This window comes from Buteo buteo, chromosome 7, assembly GCF_964188355.1.
Source record: "Buteo buteo chromosome 7, bButBut1.hap1.1, whole genome shotgun sequence".
Lineage (NCBI taxonomy): Eukaryota > Metazoa > Chordata > Aves > Accipitriformes > Accipitridae > Buteo > Buteo buteo.
Genome location: NC_134177.1, coordinates 30102900 through 30130853, shown reverse-complemented (window position 1 = coordinate 30130853; position 27954 = coordinate 30102900). Strand labels below are relative to the sequence as shown.

Here is a 27954-nt window from a genome sequence, read left to right as displayed (position 1 = left end):
GCTATCCCTTCCCCTCCAGATTTTTCTATTAGTCTACTAAATTTTTAATATGAATTAAAAATGAGTTCTTGGTCTTTTGTAATGTTTCTGAAGAGCTGTTTTTAAATAGATTTTTTTTTAAATGAGGAACTGCTAAAATGAAAAGAAACCCACCTTCTGTGCTGCACCCAAGTATCTATTGAAATAGTCTTTGATAAACTATACATGGGAATAGAGTGCTTTACCCACCAAGTATAATTCTGCTTTTATCTCATCCACCTATTTTTTTCTGACATCTTTCCCAGGACATTTTGGGGCAGAAAAGCTTCATTCACCCAGAGTCACATACCCATCTTTGACCATGAGTTGCCCTGAGTCTCAAAAGACGGGGATGAGTGGGAAGAATGCTAGTTCTCCTCATAAACAAGTTGTCTTCAAAAAAAGCACCCGTGACAAAGCTGTAAGTACCATAATAATGGCTTTATATAGGTATGAGTTTTACTTGTAGTCAGACTGGAGACTTACTAGAAAGCTCTTTCTGGTCCTGTTCTTTTTTTTTTTTTTTTTCCTGAAGAAGGACCATGAACTGTATTTGGCACTAAGTTTGAGGAGATGATGTAAAAAGAGTTTATAGGGCAAGCTTCTCGTATGTTATAATACAAGAGGAAGGCAACTTGCCTCTCACTCCTCCTGGGTTGTATTCCTGCTGGTAAATGTTTAAAACAAAGCTGATTCATTGTCTTTACAACCTGATGGCACCAAAAATCTTTGAATCTCTAGTTCTTTGTCCTATGCACAAATATTTATGTTGTACTTCTGGGAGTTGGTCTACATCAGGTCCTTAATTCTGATGTCCTGAAGCATGTGAATAATCCTCTTGAGTCTGGTGGGGATTGCATGTTTGCTGGAAAAAAATATATGTTCCATTTAAAATTGAATTGTTCTGATATCTACAAGACTTGTAGCTCTCTGTTGTGTATGTGTTTGTCCCCACCGTACAACCATCAACACTTTGTAGTTCAACCAAGGCTGTCATCTCCCTACAGCTGACTATCTACCTCGGAAAGCGGGACTTCATTGACAACATAGGGAATGTGGAACCTGTAGGTAAGTCCACAAGGATTTGTGCTGCCCTTCCTGCTCTCTCAACCCTGATTATCCCTGTTAATCTTTTTTATTTTTTCCTTTCTTTCAGATGGTGTTGTATTGGTGGATCCTGCAATTATCAAGGGGAAAAAAGGTTTGAGGGTTTATGCAACATGTTTCAGAGATTTAGTCCTCTTTTGAAGTGAGATGCTGAGATAGAAACTTTTTATTGTTTTAAGGATACAAATGTAACTCTCTTCCCCACTGAATTGGCTTCAAGTAATGTATGTTCTTATATACGATATGAACACTTACTGGGTTATACAACAGTGTTGAAATGGGTTTCCCTGACTCTATTTCACATCCCACCCTAGCTGCATTGTTAGCCTGCTGCATGCCTTACCCATTATGTGCTTCTTTCCAGTGTACGTGTCCCTGACCTGTGCTTTCCGGTATGGCCAGGAAGACATTGATGTGATTGGCCTCACCTTCCGACGGGACCTGTTCTTCTCTAGGGTCCAAGTGTACCCACCTGCTGACAAGCCAGAGTCTCTCTCCCACTTGCAGGAATCTCTGCTAAAGAAGCTGGGGAAAAATGCTTATCCCTTTTTCTTTACAGTAAGTATCTCATAAAAACCTCTGACCCTCTTCTCCTTACCTGTCATTACCAGGCTGCTGAGAGGACTCGGTGATGGACTGCAGACAGAGATTAATAGTGAATTTATATTATGTAAAGTTCCAATTTTGAGTGATAGGCAATGTACCAATTTTTTTTTCTTACCATCCTAAGTAAAGTGCAAGAAGATTCTAACTGCATGTGAAAAGTGCTTTCCTTGAAAAGGCAAGGAAAGATGCAATGGCTTTATGCTAGCAACAGCCCCATATATCCTTGTCTTCCCCATTCCTGAGGGACTGGAATACTTTATACCATTGTCCCAGTGCTCACAGAGGAAGTGCCAAATCCTTTCTCTTTAAAAATTTTATGGATCAAACAAGCAGATGAAAAGCTCTTTACCAGATGTTGTCAACAAATAACAGCTCATTGCCAAATTCTGATTCTGACAGGATATGCTTCCAGTACCGTCAGTGACATGTCTGCCTTTGCATTCCCTAGGAAGATCCAGGTTTGAAAACCACATGCTCTGATATAGCAACAAATAAGTCTTTGAATGATTCTGCTAAATGAGCTAGTACCTGCCATAATGTTATTAACCACTCAGATACAGTCTAGTGATCTTCAAACTGCTGGAGTCTCTAATGGGGTGTTAGCACTTGGTCACCATGAGCTACTCTGCAGCCTTCCCCGTTGATGACTGGAGTGCCTGGCCCTGCCCAGGCTAGGAGTGAATGGATACTGGCTGGTGGCTGGCTGGCCTTCGTGGCCTTAGTTGTGTTTCTGACACAGAGATGCTTTGCTCAAACTTCAAGCCTATGTGAACAGTGAGTAATGCTGCTGTGAGCTGTATTGATTATCTTGGATGAGGAGACAGTTGTTGCAAGTGGTGCCTCTAGGGCTCTGTTTGATTTTTAGAGCAGGTGCTTCATGTGCCTGGACTTTTTTTACTTTTTCCCTCTCTCTCTCCCCCATCCCCTCCCCCCAGGCCCCCTTAGCTATTAAAATATTTTTGGATCAGAAGTACTTCTTCATACAAGGCAAGATAAGGCTCAGTGTATTAAGGCCTCTATCTTAGCCAGAACTTCAAAGGGTTACAGCATTACAGCCAGTGACCTGTTGTCTTCAGGACTGCTTTGTACCTTTTGTGAGCAATATGTTAACTAGGGTATCTGAGTAAAATTGCTTTGGGGTATTTTTCTCTTCTTCCTCCCACAGTTCCCAGATTACCTGCCTTGTTCGGTCTGTCTGCAGCCTGCACCTCGTGATGTTGATAAGGTGAGACCAATGGGACACTTGTGCTTATCATGCTTGAGGAAAGTCAGATGGAAAAAGTCATGTGAGTTTATTTGACTACCTTGAGAGTAGAATAAGGTGATACTGGATTTTACTGTGCTATGCCACAAATGTCAGGAACCCGACTTAAGAGCTACAAGTGTGTGTCACAGTGTTGGAATTTGTCCTCAGAATAAGAAAGGGAATCTAGTCAAATAGCAGCAAGACTACTAAATCTGCAATACTTGTTGTTTCCTTAAGTGTACCACATGATTTATGGGTTGGCTGCACATAAAATGATTGCAGCTGTCAGGCTACATGAGAGAAAAGGAGACTGAGTGCCTAAAATCTCATAGATCGCTATAAATAGCATGTGTTAAGACCTGCTTCTGAATTAAAACAAATGCAGAGGAGGGCTGGCTTGCACATGTGTGTAAACAAAAACCCTGGAATAAAATTCACCAGATGAGATGTTCTGCAAGGTTTCTGACACCATTTAAAATATTCTTTTTATAATTAACTAGATGCTTCTCTGAACAGCAGAGCTAGACTAACAGCTGGGCAAGGTGGGATGCAGGTTGTAGAATCCAATGCAACAAGGATAAGCTGTGTTTTTGGCCAAGGAATGATATTCTAGCAAAAATTCCCATATTGCCCTGTAGAGTTATCTTGGACTCACACAGATGTCCCATGGTGGTATAAAACTGTCAAAGCAAAGGTCAGCTTGGCCTGATCACTCCCACTCCTTAGATGTTGGGAAAGAAGGTTGACCCCGAGTCAGGCATTGGCATTACAAAGCCAATTCAGAAATTCAATTGAGAAACCCAAGGTGGACTGGACAGCCTTGCAGGCTGGTCAGTCTTATAATCTGTAGCATGCTGTGACTTCTACAGCACTGCTCTTATAGAAAGCCTTTTAGGAGTAGGGATGTCATCTGTCAAAGGCTGGGAATTAAGCCTCGTTTATCAGAAGCAGCATGGAACAGGTGGATGCTGCCACACCAGTTGGCAGGGATCTCTATTACAATGGTAGGAAGCCAGAATAATTTGCAGTTGGCAGGAATATGCCAGTTTCTGGTGTACAGAAAGATATTTAAACATCTGCAGATGTTCTTGGTTTCTGACACTGGTTTCACAGCTGTCCTCTCTCTGGCAGAGCTGTGGGGTGGACTTTGAGGTGAAAGCTTTCTCAACAGACAATGTGGAAGAGAGAATTCATAAGAGGTAACAGAACATGTGTATCTGTCTTCAGCTTTGCCCTTCCTAAAGGGGGTGGGTGGTCAAGTAATGCACCTTGGTTGCTTGTTCAGCTTTGCCCCTCTTGTCAGTGGACTTCTTGGGTATAAGCACATGTGAATGCAGAACTCCTGCCTCTGCCAAGCACAAAGTACCACCATGTTGTCCTCTGCTGCTTCCCAGGAACTCTGCACGTCTGCTGATCCGTAAGGTGCAATATGCTCCAGAAAAGCCAGGACCCCAACCTTGTGCGGAGACCACCTGGCAGTTCTTCATGTCCAACAAGCCGTTACACTTGAAAGCTTGCCTCAGTAAAGAGGTGAGGAGTTTGCCCCAGGGCTGTGGACATCATAGTATTGTCATGTCAATATGCATTTTGCTGCGGAAAGCAGCTACTTTGTGTGTTACTCAGATGGTCCCAGCTGAGACTGACTTGTCACAGCACTCAAGGGCTCTAATGTAATTTTTGTCAGTAGCTACTGTTAGGGGAGGCTGAGACCCCATTACTGGATGCATTTGAGTCTAAATAAATCATTGAAGGAAGGGTCATGAATCACGGGGAAAGGTCACCTTGTGTTGTCTGGCCTCTGTGAGGAGATTTAATCTAGGGGGACTAGAGGGGTTTAGGGCTTGGGAGAAGCCTCCTGGCTGGATTTCTGAGCATCGGATTCCTTCTAGGTGTACTACCATGGTGAGCCCATTCCAGTCACTATCACTGTCAACAACAGCACAGAGAAAACAGTGAAGAAGATCAAAGTCCAAGGTACGTTTTTACTGTTGCTTGGGGTTCTTTGAGGGCAAGATGACTGAATGGTGAGAGGACTGAAAGAGAGCCAGAATTTAGTGCTTGCAACAGCTTAAGTAGGGAGTTTGGGACAAGTCAGGAGTTTATTCCTCCACCTTGTCTGCTGCTGTTTCTTTGCTGTTAATCAAGTGAAACACTGCAGCTTTTTTCCTGACTCTCATGGTTACTCTCATGGCTTAATTTCAGGCACCAGTATGTCCCCTCTAGTAAAGAGAAAGGGTCTGGCACCTGCAGGGGCAAGGCAGATGCTGTGGGGAAAAATCCACCTCTTTTGGGAGGCCAGTGGGAAGGGCTTCCCTGTTAATGTGATGCTCTTGCTGACTGTGAATGTGCCTAGGTTGCATACAACTTCGCTTGGGGTTTCAGAAACATCTGGTGATGTGAGAAACAGCCACTTTGCCAGGAATGGTGTAATTCCTCCCGAGGAGGCCGAGGGCAGGGGCTGAGTTTCAAGGTGTTTCAGTACTGTGCGTTTATTTGTGACACCACATGTTTTTTTCACGTGGAAGATGCTTTGAGAAAGCAAGGATGAGAAAGAGAAGAGAAGACAGAGGTGGAACAAAATTTCTGAGGTTTTTACAAAACTTTATGGCAGAGAAGGCCAATTCAGTGCTGGTCTTGGATGCACTGTCTAGTGATTCCCAAATATTTTTAGGCTGACATACTTCTGTCAGGCTTAAAAAGACCTTGGTCCCCAGATTCTCTCCTCATCAGGGTTTCAGTCAGAATTACCTTATGTTTTGGTGTTTGATTGGAGAATATATGCCATTTATTATCACAGGTTCTTGACTGCAGTCTGCTTGATGATGGTATCTCCTGAATGCAAATGCATGGGCTATAGATATGCAGGAGATACCAGTGACCAGAGATAAAAGTGGACATGCTTAGAGAAGAAAGAGGGAGATCTTTATAATGGAAAGAGCAAGCTCACAAGGGAAACTGTGGGTTACTGATTTTTTGTTGTCTCCAAATCAAGGCTGGGTGCCTTTCTGGGAAGATAGACTTTGGCCATTTGTGTGCTGTTGGTCTCTATCCATGCCAGGCTGTCTGACCTGGTGGTCCCTTCAGGCTCTAAATGGATGGATTTTCCTGCTGTCCTCATCATGTCTTCCATTCCTGAGACTCGGGGGGGCAACTATGTTTCTGATGTGTATGCACAACTGATTGTCTGCTTTCTCCTTTCTCACTCAGTGGAACAGGTTGCCAATGTGGTTTTGTACTCCAGTGACTACTATACAAAAGTGGTAGCTGCTGAGGAAGCACAGTGAGTGAATGCTCTGCTTATCCCTTCTTGCTCCTTCACGCCCTTTTAATTACCATCCTCCTCAATAATGGGAGGTACTTCTAGCTATAGGCTGGCAGTTGCCTGCTGTTACAGTGCTTTCTCCTCTCTTCTTACCTCTCGTGTGTGTCCGTGTGTCCCGCACCACCTGTACTCTCTGGATGTAGCTGGTCTCCTTTTTGCATAGCCAGCAGGGACCCTGCACCTTTTTTCAGAGAGTGAGGAGGTTGCAGAAGAAGTTTGAAGAGTAATTACCTACTAGAAAAACTTAGTAGGGGCTGTGGAAGGCTCCCTGTTGCTTGAAATCTTTAAAGATGCAAGATTTTTCTGAAAGGTGCTGCTGTTTGAGTGGAAATCATGGATGCTCTAGCTTGAGGTCAGTCTTTTTCACACCATTTCATTTGGTTTCTTCTGGCCTTAGAAAGCCCATGAAAAGCTTGAGCCTCTTGACATTGTGGAGAACCAGTTGCTCTTTTGCCCTGCACGGCATTGGCAGTGCAGCATTGAAGTTTGCTTTGTGAGCAGGTTTGGACACACCCAGACACTTTATATTTTTCTGGTGTTTTGCTCTGTAGCTTAGGGACATGTTTCCCATTGAGTATTGGTCTTCTCAACTAGGATTCATTTTGCCCACATTTGGAAGTCTGCAACATAGTTTTGACCTACTTTAGAAGTCTGCCTTAATGTGAAATAAATAATTTTCTGCAAGTGCTTGTTCCTCTCTGCTGATTATAAAGGGAATTTTTTAACTAGTTTAGATGTAGACATCTGCATTGTAGACAACTAAATTTGGACAGATAAATTCCACTCCTTTTGGACAGCTTTGTAATCTGTTTTGAAATTCTCTTGGTTGGGTGTGTAACACAAATCAGAGTGTATCACTTTCCTCCTCTCACCTGTTTCTTATTTTCAGGGAAAAGGTGCAGCCAAACAGCAGCCTAACCAAGACACTAACACTTTTGCCCTTGCTAGCGAATAACCGGCAGACACGGGAAATAGCTCTGGATGGAAAGCTAAAGGATGAGGACACCAACTTGGCTTCTAGTACTATGTGAGTAGAGTTTTAAATGATTCCAGGTGGTGGAGAGTTATAAAGAAGAGGGGACAATGGAGGAGATATTTCTATCAGGAGTTTGTACCTTTAAATTTGGGTCCAGATGGGTACATCTAAGTTGCATTACTTAACCTATCATATTCTTTCAGGGTAAATAATAATCATGGATCTGGAGAGGTATTAGCTGTCCCTGAGGCTTTTCTGCTCTATCACTTTCAGGAGAATAGATGTTCACCTAGTTCTTGCTCCAGCCATATATTGTTGCTATGTTGCTGCACCATCTAACACTGCTGTCTCTTTTCTCTTGTAGTATTAAGGATGGAATAGACAAGACAGTGATGGGGATTCTGGTTTCCTACAAGGTCAAAGTGAAGCTTACTGTTCCAGGGTAAGAGTAACAGACTTTTTGCTACATCTGCGTAGAATTGAGAGGGGAATGTGTGTTTCATTGACGAGTGGGGAGAGGGCAGGACAGTCCACCCCAAGAGAAAGGGCACGTGTTGTAGGACATCAGGCTCCCTCTAAAGCATAAACTGCCTGGAAATCAATCTTGGCCAATCCAAAGAAATTGTCCTGAGTCAGAGGGGTTGGATTACCTTCCTTAGATACTATATGACTTTATGGCTGAAGTATGAACCTCTGGTTTGCATTGCCATTTTTTGTTTCAAAGCCATAACTTATTTTATGAGAACTGAAGCAAAACTTTGTGTGAGCCTTTATGTTGGCGTTCTTGTTCTCCCAGAGCAGAAGGTAGAGGCATCCGCCTGAAAGTCATAAATACTGTAACTCAGGTTCTGTACTGAGCCAGCTTTCTGGGAGTAGCTGAAGTTATCAACATGAGCTAGTTCCCAGCATACAGTGCAAAAGAGGACAAGGATAATAACTCTCAGTTGATGACAGTCACTGTTTACATTTGCATTTCATTCATCTATCCTTCTTTCTAGTATAAAAATGAGTCAATGATTTGCCTAAAATGTGATAAAATGACTGCTGCCTTATGTGGTCCTCTGATTGCCCTTGCCCTTTGGCTCTCAGAAAAGGAGCCATACCCAACACTTGGTCAGGACTTCAAAAACTTAGGCTCTTTCTCCATGGGAAGGACATGAAAAATGAAAACTACCTTTTTTTAAAAATAAGTTCATTTGGATGTTAGGCTTTGTGACAAGTAGAGAAGAGTATATGAGGAAGGTGATTTCAATAGTCTGCCAATAAAACAGCATTCAGTAGAGCACTGGAATGGAAAGGCACTAAATATGCTTGTGTTTTTCTCCTTGTTTTCTTCTTTAGCATGCTGGGAGACCTCACCTCCAGGTAAATGTCATCTTCTTTTTCAGACCATGCAGTCACAGTTGTTAATTCATCTTTTTATCTTCTTTCCTATTCCCTTTCCCGCCTCCTTAAAGCTGATAGAAGTCTGTGCATTCAGCTGTGAAAATGAAGCAATTGGAAAAACATCTTTGGTTTTATGTACATGCAAGTATTTTCAAGACATAATAAACCCAGTTTATTACAGTGGACATGCCTGGGATATTTCTGGACAAATCAGAGTTTAACTCTTTTTGACGGGAAAATTATGATTAGAAAAAGATGAAAGAATGGGTGAAACTGGAGTTCAGGGCTTGGGTTGGCCTGAGGTGGGAAGGGGACTGAGCCAGGAATGAATGGAACTGTGGATCTGATGCATTCTCTCTTCTCCCCAAAGTGAAGTGGGCACAGAGCTGCCGTTTCGTCTCATGCACCCCAAACCTGAGGAAAAGAACACAGCAGGTCAGTTATGCCTCGTTTTTGCCTGCCTTTGTTAACAGACTCAGGTGAAATCTTACCATTGCAAGGCTTACAGTGATTTGTTCTACAGGAAGCCTTTAGAGTCTACAAGCCTCCAGTATGGGGGCTGCTCTGTATATATGTATATATATCTCTTAGTCTCAAGGCACAAAATAACAGGGAGGAGGGATGCTAATATGGGAGAAGGTGGACATAGGTCATGTTCCCCTTTTATTTTTCATCTGTGGAATCACAACTCAAAGCACAGGGGGCTTAAGGAAGCACTGCACAGTTAAATCTTGTAACTACTGTGCAAAATGTCCTGAATGAAGCTGTCAGCAATTCCCAGCCAGATTCCAATATTGCAAACAAGAATCTGTCACAGAAAACACCTAAGACACATAAGCATTGTAAAAAGCAAAATACTTTTAAGCAAAGTTAAGAGGTGATAAAACTGTTCATGATTTTAGAGTCCTTGTTGATGTGGCATTGGCCATGGTCTGCGATGTAGCCTTTATGTTCAGTGGGTATCTGAGAGGAATGTCTCTTCAGAGTCAGGTCAGTATATGGAAGTGTGGGAACTTCAAAGCAGTGTAAGGAGCTAGCCTTCCCCAGGCATGTTGAGGCTTGGGATCAGATACCAAAACTGCAGGCTGTCTTGAGCATCTGTGTTCTCCTCCCACTTCCTCATGCCCTGGCTGACTCTGTTCTCTAATGGTGAATGTACAGAAACTGCAAGGTGCTTGCACTAAATCAGAAGCTACTGTACAACGTCTGAAGCAGCTATTGAACACAAAACATTATGCCAGCATTTCGATGTTGGGGCTGTTACAGATGAGTCGTCTTGTCCTGCCCTCTATATTTGGACAGAGTTGCATGGGCTTCAAACAAAAACCCATGGCTGCTTCTGCGCTGCTTTTCTTTTTCTTTCTTTTTTCTTTGGGCCCAAACTTACCTAAGAACATGACCACTGGAGGATGATGGTGGAACCTGTGAGAAGAGTTATCCCAAGACAGGTGCTTTGTTCTATGCTGGAACCATTAGAAAGGGGTGATTTGAGTCCTTATTGTATGAAATTGTTGGAGGAATTAAGTGTGAGTGATGAGAAGATGGACTCCCTGCTTGGTTGCTCTGGTTGGGAATCAGTGTTTGCTAATTATGGATGTGCTGGAGTGGGTAAAGGTTCTTCACTCCTGTAAGAATTGCACTGTAGGAAACTCATGTTCACTGGGAAAACCCCTGTGGTGAGCGGTGCCAGCACGGCCTCTTAGCAGAGACATAGAACGTGTTCATAGAAGTTTTTTGTGCACATTACACCCCCATCAGAGTAGCACGGTGAGTCTAGGAAGGACCTTCAGGACAAATCCACAAGGCCTATTCCCCTCTTGCCTCCTTTCTGCTGTGGCTGCAAAGGAGACAGCCATGTCACTGAGGAGTAGCATGGGACACCCCACAGCAGCATGCAACCCAAAGCTTCCTCCAGCTGTCCTATGAGGTGGAAATTGGGTCCTCAGGGTTGGTGCATAGGACTAATAAGGTTGGATCACCTTGGTGAAGCTGCTGTGAAGCAAATGCTTTTGTTGGCATAGCTGTGCCCATGCTGTGGGTTTCCCTTTCATGCTGCAGGCCAGCAAAGCTCTGCCAGCACAACACTGACATTGTTGCACACTTGATCATGATCGCAAATGGGTGACTCTGTGGGAGAGTTGCTTTGGCAAGGGTCTTCTGTCTCTTCTGGTAGCTTGTACATACTGAAGCATTTCCCTCAGACTTGCCTGCAGCAATCCCCTTGCCCAGGAACTTGGTGAAGTTCTGGGACTGGCACTAGTGGCCCCAGGAGCGGTGGCTGGTGAGGGCCATCTAGTGTCGGTGGGGAGCCTGGCAGGGCAGAGGTGCTGGTCGGGCAGCTCAGGGCTGCAAAATCTGGAGCTTTCATGGGTACAGAGAAAAGCTTGAAAACTTCAAAGAAGGATCGTCCAAAGGCTTAGGCAACTGTAAAGAATGTTACATTTTTAGAATGGTGTGAATTCTTGTACATGATATTTTTTGGTGTTAACAATGCTGCAACCCCTTTTCTATTACTTATGCTTCAGGCAGATTATTCTGGTAGAAGCAGTTGTAATATGAGGAAAAAATGGAAGTCGGTCAGCTCTCTCTTCTAAGATCATTTCAAAGGATGGCTGATATACTCCTTTATATAGTATACTCAAAAGGATGTGGGCAGAAGACTTTACAAGGGAAATGGAGAACTGCAATATTTCTCAGATCGCTTCCCCCAACACGTCCTCTTACCAAAGGCACAGCCCACGTATCATTTGCTACATCAAAGTCTTCTAGGAGCTCGCAGTCAGAAGACAGCTATGGTTCATGTATTTTGTGCAGATGGAAATTGCGAGTTTCTTACAAAGTGAAAAAAATACAGGTAGTTTCAGGAGCTTATCCCATGGGAAAGCCCTACAAATGGTTAACTTGAGAAATAAATGCTTTCTCTTAAAAAAAGATACTGTAACACAACAGAAAATTCCTCTGAAGCCTTCATAGCTGACTTGAAAACTGTTCTGGAATATGGTGTCTGAGCTCATTACAGGGAATAAAACAGTCTCCCATATGAAGCTGGTAAACTAAAACTCTTTCCGGCTTTATTGGCTGGTAGTTTTCCATGCACTGTGCCTAATCACTCTTCCCAGTTACAAGTTCATGCTTTTTAAATTTTTATTCTACCACCTTAGTTCATAAACTCTTAGAAATAAAATGTGTTTCATTAGTGAAATACCATCTAACTTGGAATCAAGCAAATCAAGACTTAATTGCAGAGATGGAGCTTCAGCAAACAGTGTTTAGACTCTCAAAGGCCCCAAAAGATGGAATTTTTCTTTGTTGGCTTGTTCGGCAGCCTCTGCAGTGGGTGTAGGCAGGGGTGCACACACAGGGAATTTTGAGATCACTCCTTATCTTCTTTTTCCGTTCCCTTTTGTTGTTACTGATGAGTCAGTAGTAACCAGTTTGCCTATTGTACCTCCCTGCTTACTTGACTGGACACAGCTGAGAAAAAGGAAAGAAGTCAAAGCAACCATTTTACAGAGTCAAAGCTAAAGTGGGATTAAAAAAATGCCACGTATTATGATTTATTCCTTGCAGTGGGGTAATATCCTTTTCCCTTCTCTTGCCAAGGTGATTTATGGCAAAAGTAAATAAAACGTGTAGCATCAGTATATTGAATCATGCAGGGCTGATTTGAGTGTAGAGAGCCTCAGAAAGACAAGCTTCTGAAGAACATAGTTTAATTTTTTTTAGGGCCAGACTGGGGCAAGGGTGATCAACTGCTGTGTGCTTTATTTCACAGCAGATTGCTTTGCCCTTTTTATTTGTCTGTAAGCGAGCTCTGAGGCATGCATTGTTCAGCAAAAACCAGGTCTGTTGGAGTGCATAGCTATTGCAGATTGCTTGATCTTTATTTTCTGTGCCTGGAGGAGACAGAAAAGGAATGGTTTGCTACCTTTCCTTTCCCATGTTTATTTATAGCTTCCTTGTGTTGGACTTCTTGTAGGCCAGCATTTGCATGTTTCATGTGTGCTGGTTTTGCAACTGTTTTTGGACCCATGTGGTTCACAGGTGGTTATTTTTAGGCAAAGCAGCTCTTGTCGCATTGGCAGTCTGTCTTTTCCGTCTGTTGACAAAAATGTATAGAGATCTGTTTCTTTTAAAGATAGATTCAAACTGGGCTGTGTCTTGTTGTGCTTCTAAGACCTTTCCTGGTCAGCAGTTAGCCCAGAAGCCTCCTGCTGGGTTTTTCTCAAGGCTGTGGTCTCAGTGTGAGTTCTTTGGTCTGGGGTTTTCCTGCCCTTCTCCTGATGTTTTACATTTTGTGGTGGGCCTGTGTCTTGGACACCGGTTTTTGTTTTGACTGTTGTTCAACAAATGGTCATTTATCTGCTCCCTTGTTAAACTTGCATGAAAGGGCTGGTTTCAAGAAACCTATAAATGCTTTGTCCCTTTAATAGCAAAGCTATACCTGCCCTGTATTGGTATTGTCACTTTCAGAAATTAGTGAATTTTTAAAGCACTTGATTGAATGTCTTGAAAAATAACACAGCCTACTTCCCCCCCCAAAGTTGAGAGGTTAAAAGCAAGCTTATAATGAAAATTACCATATGCCACAACTTTAATTATATGGAATTGTTTCTGTGGCTGCATAATAAAAGCTTACAGAAAACCCTCTGCAGAGAGTATGATGACATTCTGGAGCCTCACAGATCCTTGAACACAGCCCCCTCCCATCCCCACCCTCAAAACAATTGCTAGCATGCTAGTTTAAAAAAGTTCATTTTCAGGTTCCTGATAATTTTTCAATGTTATAATTTCAAATAAGCCACAGGACAGCAAGAGAACTACGTGGAGTGGGCCTAATTCCTGCTAGGGTGCAAATGTAGCCTTTTAACAAGCATATGGGATGTAGTATAGCAGCCTGAAGGTACAGTAGTGCATCTTTGAATGTAATCTTACATCTGAGATATATGTGATGAGCATTACTCTACTGTCACACTACTTATGTATTGATTCAGTGATCACTTATCTGACAGTAAAGTGTATGTCCAACTGAAACAATACCTATTTCCCCCCTCAACCCATTTTGTAAAATTTGCTTCAAACCGCATTGGTGGCTATCTCACTCAGCTTCACCCACATCATTGATGTCACTGTTCCCATAGTAATAAATGTACTTCAAAGAGGGGAAAAAGAGCAGCCTATTTAAAGAATAAAAATTGGAGAAAAAATGAAATTAGAACGATGCTTTATGTGTTGGAAATTTTTAAAGTTCTAAATATTTAATTTTAAATCCATTCCAATCAAGCATGAATGCCCTGAGACTCCAGACTTCATCTTGACTTCTGTGAGTAGAGGAAACCATCCTTTCCGAGTCTGGATAGACACCATCATTAATGTCTTTTCATGATCCATCCTTTAAGGCATTTTGGCTAGAGTGGCCCCATTTGGCACACTTTTAATGCTGACTTTTCCAGCAGTGCTAGTTGCCACTTCTTGCCCTTGATTTCAGTGTGTTTTGTGGGTTGGAATTCTCCAGGTAGTGAGTTACCCAGTCACTGAAGCATCCCAGATCCCTGACAACTTCTGTAGAATGATGGCCTAGGTGTGCTTTGCTCCCTGACTTAAACTCATGAGAAGTTAGCCAGTGAAGCAACTGTTACTTGCTAAAGCTAAAGTAACTGTGAGAACAAAAAAAATCCCTGTCCCCATTTCATCACTGCAATACAGTCTGTTCTGCTTATTTTAGGCTGTGCTGAAACAGCTTCCAAGGAATCCTGCTAGCAAGCAGGATTTGTTACAGTGTGGTTAGCAAAGATCCCATTAAAGAAACAAAAGTGCCAAAGGTCTCAGGATTATATTTAGGCAAGGATGAAATCAGGAGTATTGCCTCAAGTGCATAAACTACCTAATGAGACTACCTAGGCCTTTCTGTATTCTGATCTCGTTTGATTTTAATACCTTCATGTTTATTGAACAAGAACATTGTCTTCTCATCAGCTGACTACTCACATTACAGTGACAGACCGATTAAGACTAACATCATGTCATGCAAGCACTGTCATCTCTGAGTAGAAGTGTGTGCACAGATGTGTCTCACAGCTGTGACCGCTAGCAAGCATAAATGGGAAAATCTGTCTTTGTTTCTCAGCCCTTCTGATGCCTTGGGCAACATTGCTAGAGTGCTTTTCCATTCAGGAGATGAAGTTTTGCTTCATCAGGTGCATGTATGCACATTTTGAGACTTTCTGGAATTCTCCTTGTATTGTTGCAAATCCTACTGCTTGTCACGTGGTCCTGTCGGTTTATAAATTTTTGCTGCTTTTAGCATCCACTGTTCTAACTACTTGGTGTGTCTTTTTTCCTCCTTTACTACATGCTGACGACTGCAGGGAAGAATGGGTAAGTTTCTTTGCAGCTAGAATGTGAAATATCATTAAGTTGTGCATTGACTCTTGGAAGACTCCTCAAAATTATACAAAAAATCCACAGGGTTCACAGAGTACAAGCTTAAAGCCAAAGTAAGTTACTGTGGCTTCACAAATTACTGCTATCAGTTGAACAGCAATGACTGACCATGTGATGAAACTAGTTTTAGAGAACATGTTTTGCCTCACAGTTGGAGGGAGGGATGTGTTTGTGGTCAGCTGATGCTCTGTAGCTCTAAGTTTCAGGAACTCAATAGGTTTGACCATGTGTCTCTTTTTTAGTACAGAAGGAATAAGGATGAAAGTTTCACGTTTTATTTCTAGACAAAGACCCTTTCAGGCTGCAGACTATTCAGCTAGCTGATAAATATTTAGCTGGAATGGACATGATTCGGTACAGATGAAAACCTCCTCAGTTTGTGTCCTGACTTGCTCAATCAACTGCTTTTCATGGTGCCTGTGGGAATGTGATCCAAATCCCTTTGAAGACAAAGGAAACATTACCAGAGTCTGCTCAGGCTTCTCCTTTTCCTCCTATATGTTGACTTTAGTGTGCTGGTATAAAAAAATTGCTAACATAATTTTGAAAGACCTGTGTTTCTTCCATTGCAGTGAAGCAGAGCTGGTATTTGAGGAGTTTGCTCGTCAACAGCTAAAAGATATGCTTGATGATGAAGACAAGAATATGCCTTCAACTGATGAGTGACTAGAAGAACAAGCTGCCAGAGAAGCTACGTAGTCTGGCATCAGTTAGAAATCTAGGGCCTAGGTTTCTAGTAAACTGCATGTTCTCAGTGCATGCATGGTCTTTCAGGGATCAACCCTGAGATCAGTGGACACAAAATCGTGGATCTCTATGGCTTATTAAAAGTTTTGGCTCTAGAAGAACGTAGCAAACTCAAAACCTGATGCTTACTTGAGCTATTGGAGGAGGACAGGAAGGCTGCCATGCCATGACTTCCGCTTTCAGGGCTACCTAATAAAAAGACTGGTTGCTTTCACCACTGATGAGAGCTTAAGTGATGGTTTGTGCAGCCTGCCTAGACTTACTCGATGTCAAAGAGACTCTGACTTTGAAATGCTAGTGAACCAAGTCCTAGTCTGAAAGGCTGGCTTGCAGCCTTTGATGATCCACTGAAGTTTCTCAGCAGACTGTACAAAACTGATTTTATTTCCTTTTGGTTGCTTTTGTGTATATGCTTTACCAAACTCACCTAGTGAATGTTCTCAGTGCTTGCACTGTCCCCATGTGGCTTACATCCACTTTCTGTACCATTAAATGTCTTTTAAGTCATCTTCCACAGTGGCTATAATGCTGAGATACAATGTTAGCTTTCTAGCAATATTAACTATGTTATTAAAGATGAGAAATGTGCACTGTCCATGAATTCCTTAACAAAGCTCCCTATATACAACCCCAAACAGAGAACTGCTAGTCCAGATGATCCTATATTTAATCTAGTTTCCTGTATACAACAGTGCTTCAAAAGACAGTGCAGTAAAATTGAGGAAATTATGGGGCAGCTTGCCCTGAGGAGCCTTTTCCAACATCCATCTGCCAGAGGTCGGTTTATGCTTTAAGACATGAGATTGTATTTTGCAAACTTTGTTCTCTCTTGTTGATCTGGATATTCTTATCCATGTAAATGTCTAATCCTTTCCTGAATCTTACTTATATTTTGGCTGAAGTGGGTTGCATCAGCTGATCATATTTTGCATGTAAAATGGCTGGTGTTTTCTTTTGTTCATTTTTGCTCTAAATTTGCTTTTCAATGTCTCTGGTTTACATTCTCCTGGGAAGTCTGAATGCAGGGCCTACATTTATTAATGTAAACTTCTGTTTCCCACCCCATGCACCAGAAAATGGAGCTAAGAGCTTCCCACGTATATCTTAGTTAAAAACGATGTGCTTTTAACAGAGAAGAAAATGAGGGAGACATTTTTGAGATGTCTGTTTCCTCCCAGTGGGAGCGGGACTCCTGGTGAAAGCCTGCTGTAAGCATGTTGCACTTCCATCCTGCTTCACACTGCAGAGGCTGTGCAAACTGAGCTTGCCCACTCTCTGGCTTAGGTTACTATTAGTAAGTGTAACAAGCCAAGGCAGTGTGCTTTGGAGAAAAGCGTGGGCTGTGCTCTGGCATTTCTGCAGAATTGTTCTATATACAGGCATTGTTTTTTGAGCAAAGGCTTGCTCGTTTGTTTTTTCTCATTGACACCATCACAGCTACAAGTCCTACTTTTACAGATGGTCCAAAGGCTTTAACCGAACAGCTTTATATGTGGCCTCTAACACTTAAAAATAGGTTGGGTTAAAAGTAAAACCTTCTCCTATTTTGCTTCTGTAAACTGATCTTGATTAAGATGCTAAAAGCAGTTAATTAAGACCACAGCTGATTTCACAGTTCCACCAGTGCTCTTGCCTAATACCACCTGTCAGTGTGTTTTGGCTCCATTAGTCACAGCTGTCTTACCTTAGACAAAATTGCAAGAGGCAGTATGTTTGCTCTGCTCTTTCTAAGCATTGTGTGTTTTGCTGCTAAAGAAACTCTGTGGCCATTTTCAGGTGTTCATGGTTAGTATAATTTCTGTGTGATTTCAACTTTGGGGTTGGGGGAGGGTTAGGCATTTGCACCTGGATTTCTGGGAAGGCTTTTCTAATGATTGCCCTAGTATTTTTATTACTAATTTTTCTGATGGCTTGAGAAGAGCATACTGATACAGTAAGGTTGAGCACATTGCTGGTAGTGAATATGTTGGTCTTGGAGAGCTGGTATTCAGGAAATCCTTTAAAGATGCTAAGAGGAGGAGGGGGACAGTGTGTGACAATATTCCGGTTTTGCTTCAAAGTGCAGCTTCCTCCACCAAGGAGGTGGAGGAAGGGTTCCTGGCTGCTGGACCTGTAAGTATGGGACTAGCAAACTTAAAGGCCTGATTCTTTTTTTTCTTCTTGTATGTCAACTTTGTGAGGCACCTCTGCCACTGTGTGACTTTCCTCTCAAATTCATCTGTGGCAATGACTTCTGTAAGCTGTGTAACAAAATCATAGTGCACTCTGCTGCTGTGCAATGGGGAGGAGTTGAAATGGTTATTAAATCTGTTCTTTTGCCTGGCCTTAGGAAAGCACTTTCAGACATTGTCTGTTTATTTAGCCCATGCTGGATGTTTGTTCATTTGCTCAGAGAGCGAGGGCTTTCTGCTGGTTCCTTCAGCTCCCCATCCTGCAGACCAGGCTGGACTTCTCTTCTTTTGCCCTTCAGTCAGCAGGTGCTGACCTCTGTCAGCAGAAAAGAGGTCTCTAGCTAGAACTGTTTGGCTTTTCTCTTTCCTTTCTTCTGGTTCTGATGTTACGTTGATCTTCCAAGTCAGACCTGTAGCCTGCTACTCGTATTTACAGCTGGCGGAGAGCAATCCAATTTCCTGACCCTGTGCCTTTGATGTGGTGGGACTCCATTTATAGAAAGCCTGCCAGCTCCAGGAGAAGGGATGCGCTGGGGTGTAGCGATAGCATCTCTGAAACTGCTGCTTTTGAGCACAGCTTTTATCAAATATGTGGCCTCTGTGCTTCAGCTGTCTGGTGCTGGGACTGGTTTGGTGTGACAAATGCTTTCCCCTCTTACATCCTCATGAAATCCAGCTGAAACAATCTGTACTGTCCTGCAGCTGCAGCTAATATGGGGCATTAGAGAAACAAGTGCTTTGGGGCTGAGTTAACCTCATGCTAATGGAGCCCATGGGGAATGGTGTGGGGAAAAGTTGAGTCAGGCAAGAGTGTTTCTGTACCGAAAAAGTGGTGTTTGGCAGCAGGAGCCTGCTTTGGTGCTGAGAGAGCAGCAAGCCTTGTATGTGACTGAAAGGATGTGTAAGATGGAGCAGGTGCAAAGTACCTTTTTGTGCAGGAGGTTGGTACAGCAGGTCTTACCTAGGGCGAGGAGGATTTATCCCCAGAACTTTATTAAATCTGGTGGAACAGTGGGAGTGCTGGAACCAACCACAAGAATGGGGGCTGAGATTCCAGCTTTTGGGCTCACCTCATCAGAGAGGTCTGAGCTGAAACCCTTTTTTCTGGCTCCAAACAGCCACGGGGGTGCTTTGGCCCGGCAGGGGCCAGTGTGAACGATGCTCGGGTGGGAGGGCTTCTGTCGGTTAGCAACGCGTGGTGTGGGGGGCTGTGGGCCGAGCCGGGCCGGGGAAGTCGGCCGGGCCGGGCCCGTCTCGCCTCGCCTCGCCTCAGCGGTTCCTCTCCGACCTGCGCCATCGGGCGCGAGGCGCGGCTGCCGCCAGGGGGCACCGCAGCGGCGGGGCGGGCGGCTGCAGAGCGCGGCGCGCGGCTGGAGGGGGCGCCGGCCGCGCCGCGCCGCCCCGCACCGTGCAGCATGGCGGCGGCGGGCGCCGCGCAGCCCCAGGCCGGGGCGGGCGCCGCCGCCAGTGCCGCGGCGGAAGAATCGTCGGACAGCGAGCCGGAGCAGGAGCCGGGCTCCCCGCAGAAACTCATCCGCAAAGTCTCTACATCCGGGCAAATCCGTCAGAAGGTGCGTGCGGCGGGCGGGGGCCGCGGGCAGGGCCTCGGGCTCCGGTACCGCTGTGGCCGGCTCTGCCTCCGCGTCTCCCTTAGCGCTGCCGCCGCCTCCCCCTCCCGCCCGGCACGGCCTGCGCCGCCGCAGCGGGGAGCGCCCGCCGGCGACCCCAGCCCGCCCCTCTGAGAGTTGCCGAAGACCCCCCCCAACCTCCCTCGGGGGCCTGCCAGGGACCCCCGCAACCCCACCCCTCAGGGAGCTGCCGGCGACTCCCCCACCCCCACCCCTTCACCCCCTGTTCCTCAGGGACTTGCTGGTGACCCCCACCCTCCTCCGGGACCTGCCGGCGACCCCCTCACACATACCTCGCCCCTCAGGGACCTGCTGGCGACCCCCCCCCCCCCAAACCGCCCCTCAGGGACTTGCTGACGATCCCCCTCCCCAAACCGCCCCTCTGGGACCTGCCGCTGATCCCCCCAACTCACCCTTCACAGCGACCCCCCCACACCCCCTTCCAGGGACTCGGCCGTTTTCGTGTCCCCCTTTCCTGCACCTGAGGTGCCGACGACCCCCCCCACCGCCCCTCAGAGACCTGCTAACAACACCCCCTCGACAGCTTTTCATGGACTTGCAAAACCCTAAGTGCTCTTCAGGGATCTCCATAACAAATTCTTCCCCCGGTGGTGGTCAACAGCTGCCCCCTAAATGCCCTTCAGGGTCTGTCAATGAGGCCCTAATTGCATCTAGGGGCTCCTGGAATTGCCCCCAACCACTCAGCAGGTACCATCCCTGAACTGCCTCTCTGAAGCCATGTAGGAACCTCCCCAACTCACCCTCCCCAGTAGCCCAGCTTAGGCCACCTTCTTCCCAGTGCCCAGGTTCAGACTTGCCAGGAAGCTTCTCTGTCCTAACGGTGATCAGTCAGTGTGCCCAGGCTCAACAGGACCCTGTCTTACCTCTTTCTTTCCTTACTCTCTCCCCCTGTAATATTTTCTTGGAGTTGTGGAAGTCAGATTTGAGCTCTTGACCCCCAGTACTGCCCCCCATTGTCTGATATTTGACCCCCCAAGGACATTCTGTTCCTCCCCACCCCCTGGAGCTGCATCTCCCCTTTTTTCCCCCTATCAGAGTTGTGAGGGGCTTCCTCCTTACCTCCCTGTGCCTTCCTTGACGATTCCTGCACACCCCAGCTGTATCTCCCTGTCAAAATGTTCCCTCCCCCATTATCGCTTTGCTAACCCCCCTCCTGTGGTACTATTGGACATGGCACAAGTCATTGTCTCATATTCAGAGCTCTGTGCTCTGAAAGGTGCAGCCCTTGCTGTTGTCCCCTACAGTCAGTGTGTGCCTCCTTCAGCATCTTCCCATCCTTTTCATGGTTGCATTCTGTTTTCCCCATCTTGTACTGTACTGTTTTTCCTTTCTGTAGCCATAGTGATGTTTAGTCTCCTGTCTGATCAAACAGTGATCTTATGGCTGATTAGTCCTTGTTCCCAGCTCTTTTTGCCCTGCTTTGCCTCCCTGGTCAGGTAACAATCCTTTCCACCCTGATTCCTTTGGCCCGATCAGATTTTACTTCTCTGTGGCTCGTTCTGGAACAATAACGCCATTTTTAGGGGCAGTAACAGTATTCTCCAACTATAGCTGTAGTTCTGTATTGTTACTGTAAGAGAAGATGCGAAGATTTCCTTCAGCCTTAGGCTAGGAACCACCCATAGGGAGTTGCCCTCTGCTGTACTATTTTTACTATAGCTGCATGATTTCTCTTTGTAGCCATTAAAGTCCTGTATAACTCTTGGACTGTTACGTGATATGTTTCTTCTTAGAAAAAACAGGTTAGTTATTTTTCTGCTGTCACCTTCCTGTTGTCTTTGAAGCATGGGCAAGCACAGTTGCTGCTGTGTGGATGTAGAAGGCTTGCTTAGTGCTGATGCTGCTAGCTCAGTGTTGCTTATCTTGTATTTATAGCGAAGGAGAGTAAATGTCTCTGCGTGATGTAGCGTCTGAAGTGTTATTCATAGGGATCTTTTTTCTGTTGGCTAGTTTGCTCTACTTTCAAACACATATCGTTCTGCTGCTTGTCATTGTTTTGCTATGTTGGTCCTAGTTCTGAAAACCCCCGTGACAAAGTACGGTCATACGTGAGGACTGTGCACTCACTTCATTACGCATGGCGGGGCTGCTTCCTCCATCTGCAAAGTGCTGCTGACACTGTCAGTCTTTGAGTTAAGGCACTGAGGGTCTGGGCTGTGTGAGTGAGATGGTTCTTTTGGCCACAATGGGAAATGGTGAAGTCCTCTAAATGGACTGATGTTTAGTGTATCAAGCAGATCTCAACTGTGCTGTAGCACCAGGTGACCTGATCTAGTCTGTAATCTGCTGTGAAAAAAATAAGCCTTTTGAGATCTTTCCCTGCACACACAGTGCTGAGTAACATGAATTTGTCTTGCTAGAGATTGGATGAATCTTATGATTTCTTAATACCACTTGTGGCAGGGGTCCCATGTGGGAAGGGAGAAAGGATGCCATAGTCTGACTTTTAATATCTCCCTGGTGGTGTCTGTGGTAAGAGCAAGGACAATGACTTTCTCGGTGCTAAAGTAGGAACTCTTGCTTACAGCAGGATGTTAGAGGTGGTAAGGTAAAAGGTGCATTGCATTTTACTTTTGTTTGAATATAGCAGAACATGTCTCCTCTTCATCATTTGCCCCGTTTTACATCACTTCCTGCGTCAGCATGGCTGAAGAAAGCCTAAACCAGCCACTTGTACTATGCGAACATAAACATGTTAAAAACAAGGATTATAAACAGATATTGTCTATAGCTATTAAGCCTCCTGTGTGTTAATCTGCAGAAGACCTTCAATTAAACAATGTCAGATTTTCTGAGTAAGTCCAGGTATTACTATATCAGGGATTGACTTGTTCTGTTGCTTGTTGATGTCTTTTTGTTTTGTCATCATCTTTTCTGCATGCTACTGCATGTATACTTTTTCCTTGCCCTGAGGGCAAGGAGCAAAGACAACTCTGTGAGTAATCATAGTTCTGATGAGACTTTGAGGAGCTTGCTTCCTCTGTAAAAGCAGACCTAATTCTGAATTTGTCTATTGAATGACAGAGTGCAGACTACTGTAAGCTGTGGAAGCTGTTGGACAGGTCCGTCAGAGTGACAGTAGGAGATGCAGGCAGACGTTTGCTGTGCCCTGAGGATATAGATCTTTTCTAACCGCATCTTTTGCTGTAGTTAGCTCAAGACCATGCCTGTAAGTATAGTTAAATCACCATGGAAGCTTATTGTTATCTCAGCTTGAGTGCAAAGTCTGCTGTAGCCGTGGAGTTCCTCAGAATTTACTTGTTTGTCACAGTCACAAACACTTTGAAGATAGGTTTGTCTTCCTCTGGTCCTGTCATCTGTTTTCCTAAGAAATGCTGTAACATAAAGCTGCTTGCTTACAAGACCAGAAGACTTCAGTGAACTTGTCTCTGAGTCCACAGGTTGCCCAACTGTGTTTGACTGAAATATGTTGTGGTAATACTGTGGGGCAAATAGAATTGTTTGGATGTATAGGTACTGTGACTTTGACATGCAGTGTCTGAAGGCAAATCATAGCTAACGTATGTTTAGCTGAAAAACTGTCCCTTGTGAAGATACAGGGCAGGGGAAGGAGGAGCAGAAAGCTAAGTGTTTGGAAGAGAAGGTGTAAGAGAAGTATGTTTAGCAGTCAATTATTATTATTCTGGGGGGAGAAGAAGATCTCATATGATCAGGTATAGCTGGTAGTGTAACTGTTGTCTCAGCTGACAAAGAAGTAGAGGCTGCCTAGAGTGTTTTATCAGCCATTTTGAGACCTGTCAGACTTGTACCAGCATCAAGCTTCATAGTACAATGCTTTTAGCCCTTCTCCTGGTCTCAGGCTGGCATTGGTGCAGCTAGAGAAACTGTTGGTCAACTAAGATAAAGTATTTTTAAATGGATAGGAATTAGGAAAGAGATGAAATAAAATAAGAGAAGGATGATGTGTGTGAGGAGAGGCAACAGCAGGAGCCTCGCTCCCACCTTCTAAGCAGTGTTGAGGACTCAGCTGGAATCAGCTGAAGTGGTAGTATCATCTCAGTTGTCACCTGGCAGGGATGAAGATACAGTAATATCAAAAGAGGTCCTGGGAGATGACGGCATCAAATGGTGGAGCACTGCGCCTTTTATGGGCTCTGGCAGTAAAGCATGCTTCTTTCTTTGTGCTTGACCTTTCATTGCAAACGTCACATTACAAACCTCAGAAAGCAGGAGAGTGGATGAATAGGCCATCTTCTCATTTCATTCATCAGTTAGGTGTGATTTCCAGCGTGCTGACTTTGGTATGTTGAGATCTCAGTTTGTTTACTAGACAGGATTTCAGCAACGTCCTTGGGTGGCATCAGGAGGACTTCTTGTTTAGACTAATTCAGTCTAACTTCTGTTTACTTTTATGAGCATTTTCTCTGTAATATTTTAGTTTTTATAACCACTTATCATTGCCTTGAACTTTTTAAGATAAGTTTGCAGTATATATTTCAACAGAGTTACAAACAGAGCGAGCAGCTCTCCAAACGTTCTGGACTATTGGAAGCTGTCTAGCTCCAGTAGCAGAGAGATGCCAGGTTAATTTATACTACAAAAAGCAGGATAAATTAACTGGTACCAAGCTTTATGCTGCGGTGGACAGACTTTGGTGAGTATCTGAACTAGTGAATTTCTAATTTCTATGCTGTGTGTAGCAGTCTGTGGTATAGATAACTTTCGCACTATGGGAGGTTGTGATTCTCTTTCTGATTAGTAGTTTTGAGGTCTGGGAGCCACCCTGAAGTGTACAGGCAAGAAAAAGCAAGAGGAAACAAAATGTTTCTCCTTGTTTTCATGCAAGTTTCCAGACCAGACTAAACTGAGTTCTCAAACATGTGGTAGGCAGTGTGAGCAACTGAAGAAAGCTCATTTTATTTCTTCTTGTATTGCCTAATATATAAAATGTCCTGTTTATAGGTAAAGAAGTGTTATTTTATTTCTGAAGGGCAAATGTTTTAAGGTTTTCAGAGATTAGCATAAGGAAACCGAGCAGTTTATTCATTTGATACAAGTATTGAAAGAAGTATTATAAGAAGCAATGCACTTCAGCGAAGAGACAATGTAAAAGAAATATGTAACAAATGGGGAGAGAATTTTAAGGAATTTATGGCTTAATTCACATTCTGTCTGTGGCATCTTCCCATGAAACATATCAAAATGTCTATCTGTTTTTGTTATGCTGTCTTCCAACAGGGTGTCTGAAAGAGGACATTTTAGGAGCTTCACATGTCATAAATTGTAGTGGCTCATGCTTTAGTCTAGGTAGAAACTGGGAACTCTTCACTTAAAAGAGAGGTAATTGTTGCAAAAGAGAAGTTCTTGTGATTGAATCCAAACCGAACATCTTGAGCGCAGGTTTAAGGCCATGAATTTTCTTGGATTAACACCACAAACAGAGAAGTTCCTCCTCTAAGCACTGAGGGAAAAGGTAGGATTTTAGGCCAGGGTACATAGCTGTAAGAATGTTTCCATCCCTTAACTCAATCTAGGTTATGTTTTGCGTGCTCTTCAGGCTCATCTGTTCTGACAAAATTTGGGAAGCCTCCCAGCACTGTTACCACTGGTGTACTGTAAGTTTGCCTCACTGCTGGAGAGTTTTGGATGCTGTGTGAAAGCAACAGCTGTTACTTCCTTTTTTTAAAAAAAAAAAACCCAAAACAAAACCCAACAACAACAAAAAACCCAAAAACCAAAACAAAGCGCAAAACCACACACACTTGTAGCTTTTCTTATTCCTTCTAACTGTAGTTCAGGTTCCAGGAACTAAAGAGCTAACACTAAACTTTTCCATGTTTTGAGAACATAGATTTACTTAGACCACGTTGCTAAAAAGTACATTTCCAGGCTAGTAATTGTTCTCTCAAATAAAATTACAGGCAAAATAAAATGGGTATTAAAGTTTTTTTTTCTTTTTTTTTTTTAAATAAAACTAAGTCAAATATTTAGAGTATTTCCCCCTATCCAAAGCCTGTTATTACAAAAAAATCATTGATATTTTACTTTAGAGGAGTAGTGGATTATAAATGAAAACTGTAAAATGTCTATCTCCAGATTGCCTGATTAGAAAAACCAGTATACCATGTAAGACACTGCATAACTTTACCTTCTTTAATTACAAATCTGATGTGATTCTTTCTAAAATAGCCGATATACCTGCATACTTGAGAAAGCAGAAGTGAGATAGAGAGACTTTTGTATTCCCTATTTCCTTGAAAGCTTAAAGTTTATGCTAGATAGTGTCACAGCAGCATCGGGAATTTCGGGGCAAAATACTGTCCAATTGGAAAGCACCTTCCTCTTGGAATATGTTTTTTCAAGGTTTCAAATGCACAAACCATTATTTAAAGGAATTTTTATTAACTTTCTGCTTATACTGTTTGTTCCTTGCTTTTTCCCCACTAAGTGGTTATTGCCTCTTGTTTCACTAAGAATTTATGTAAGTGTCTCTTAAAGAAGGAAGATGCTTCTGTTTGGTTCTGCAGCCCTGTGGGACGATTATCTAAGGACTGTTCAGCTTCAGGCAGACAAATAGCTGAGGCAGCAGCAGTGATCCACATCAGCTGCCATCTTTCGTGGCCCCTTCTCACACGCTTTGTATAAAGCACTCTGAAAAGCAATGACCTTATTGTGCATGCCCAATTCAGTAGTGCTGCACCTCCACAGAAGCAGTTCAGTGCTTCCACAGGGTATGGTGCTTACTGTCTGCAGTCCCTGGGCTACACATGGACAGGAAAGCAGTTATACAGAGGAGGAGGTCCAAAGCCTGCTGCCCTCTTTTCATCCAGAGAGGAAAAAGGTGGCTTGCCTGGCTAAAAGATTACCACTGCTGAGTTAGGTAATTGATTAATAAGTGATTACTCCATTTGGGTTTGGAGGAAATCTTTTTATTTCCTCACAGTCTCATTGCTAAGTTGGAAAATTTTACATCTGATACCTATTCTGATGTTGTGGTTTGCTTTTTTTGAAAAAGGAAACACCATCTTGATTATATAATATTTGCATCAAGCACATTGTATTTGAGTCTTGCAAGTTTTAATAAATTTAGCCATGTAATATTCTAGTGGGGAGAGGCGATACCACCTCAATTCCCCATATGGGGAATCGAGACGCATACTTCTTGTATCAAATGCACAAAATCACACAGGGCATCCCCAGGGGAGCTGGGAACTGAGGAAGGTGTTGCAAGCTCCAGGGTAGTGTCTTGACCTGTGGGATGACCACCTTTGCTGGTTCTTGAAAGGCAGAAGTGTGACTGATAAAATAGGGAGGGTATGTTGTCTGCTTTTCAAACTGCTCTCTGCTGAGAGAGGTCAGAGCATTATTTTTGAATGTGTAGCTCTATCGCTGAGGTTTTATTAAAAATCAGTATTCTGGGAACTTACACCAGCGCTTTCTGTTCTGTTTAGCTGAAAGTTAACGAAACGGTGTTCCCAGGGCTGTGCTAATCTTCCTTGTTGTTGCTGGTGCTGATCAAGATGTCTTGGCATGGTCAAAGGTATTTGCAGGACATTAAAACAGGGAAAATGGAAAAACAAATTAAAAACTTTGGATTATCCTTTAAAAACTATGTTAAATGGATGAGGAAAAAAAAACTTAAAAGCATAGGTTGTTTAATACATAAATATGGAAAAATCTGATAATGACAGTTGTTACAGAGGAGATAAACATAAATTCTAAGATACCTTAAGTATTAATTAAATGGCTGAAGGCCAAAAGCTGCTTTCTGCTCTCAGCAGTGTAATCCCATTAGAATACCAGTTAGAGTAAAAGGATCAGGATTTGGCCCTACATCTACCAGCCGCTACCAAATAAGGCTCTTGCAGAATTCAGTAGCAGAGTTGATGGGAATCCAGACACAGTGGGAGGAAGCTGTCATTCTCTCAGCCTCCTTGACACAAGGGTAAAAGATTCAGTTTTCTTCCTCAAGGTATAACTTTCACTTTCCCATGTCCTGAAGTTCTTGTACCAGTACTTTCTGCCGGCTTTTCCTTCCTACTTGGCCAAGATCTCCATGACATTTAGCAGTATGGGAAGGATGGGGTGGTTATGATTGCGAGGATGAGATCTGCAGCTGTATTTTGGATGTGCTTTCCGTTACGTTTGCTATTCTTGTAATAGCACTGATAGCACCTTCCCAGCCTGATAATCTCATATCAAATGGCCCTGACATGCCGCTATGGTAAGTGCCTGGCTCATTCTGCCCTGCAGGTGAAGTGGATGGGTGGGCTTAGACAGGCAACCCTGTTTTTTCGTAATAACTTGGCTCTGTCTGAATG

General features: G+C 43.7%; 2 protein-coding genes across 7 annotated transcripts in view; both read left to right on the top strand.

Moving 5' to 3' along the window:
• The first annotated feature begins 86 nt into the window (after window positions 1-86).
• Window positions 87-16913, top strand: SAG (S-antigen visual arrestin). Of its 2 annotated transcripts, XM_075032067.1 has the most exons (15): window positions 87-439; window positions 1026-1086; window positions 1175-1219; window positions 1490-1683; window positions 2897-2956; window positions 4109-4176; window positions 4372-4507; window positions 4867-4951; window positions 6185-6257; window positions 7189-7326; window positions 7640-7717; window positions 8617-8640; window positions 9032-9096; window positions 15030-15039; window positions 15678-16913. In XM_075032067.1, exons 1-15 carry the CDS (start codon window positions 341-343, stop codon window positions 15769-15771), a joined length of 1230 nt encoding a protein of 409 aa, XP_074888168.1. In that variant the 5' UTR covers window positions 87-340; the 3' UTR covers window positions 15772-16913. The 2 variants fall into 2 exon arrangements, with proteins under 2 accessions (XP_074888168.1, XP_074888167.1); XM_075032066.1 differs by lacking the exon at window positions 15030-15039.
• The window catches only part of DGKD (diacylglycerol kinase delta), a 72232-nt gene continuing 53329 nt past the window's right edge, over window positions 9052-27954 (top strand). For 3 of the 5 annotated variants that reach the window (XM_075032043.1, XM_075032044.1, XM_075032048.1), the window contains exon 1: window positions 19430-19594. In XM_075032043.1, coding sequence (XP_074888144.1) covers window positions 19439-19594 — 156 coding nt within the window. In that variant the 5' untranslated portion in view covers window positions 19430-19438. Of the gene's footprint in view, window positions 9097-19429; window positions 19595-27954 lie in introns of those variants that run through there. The other 2 variants (XM_075032049.1, XM_075032041.1) reach the window with 2 other exon arrangements.

Excerpts from the sequence above, each read along its gene's own strand:
- SAG (XM_075032067.1), top strand. The coding sequence starts at position 341 with ATGAGTTGCCCTGAGTCTCAAAAGACGGGGATGAGTGGGAAGAATGCT. Across the intron at positions 440-1,025 it reads AAAGCACCCGTGACAAAGCT|CTGACTATCTACCTCGGAAA; the intron begins GTAAGTACCATA and ends ATCTCCCTACAG. Across the intron at positions 4,508-4,866 it reads AAGCTTGCCTCAGTAAAGAG|GTGTACTACCATGGTGAGCC; the intron begins GTGAGGAGTTTG and ends GATTCCTTCTAG.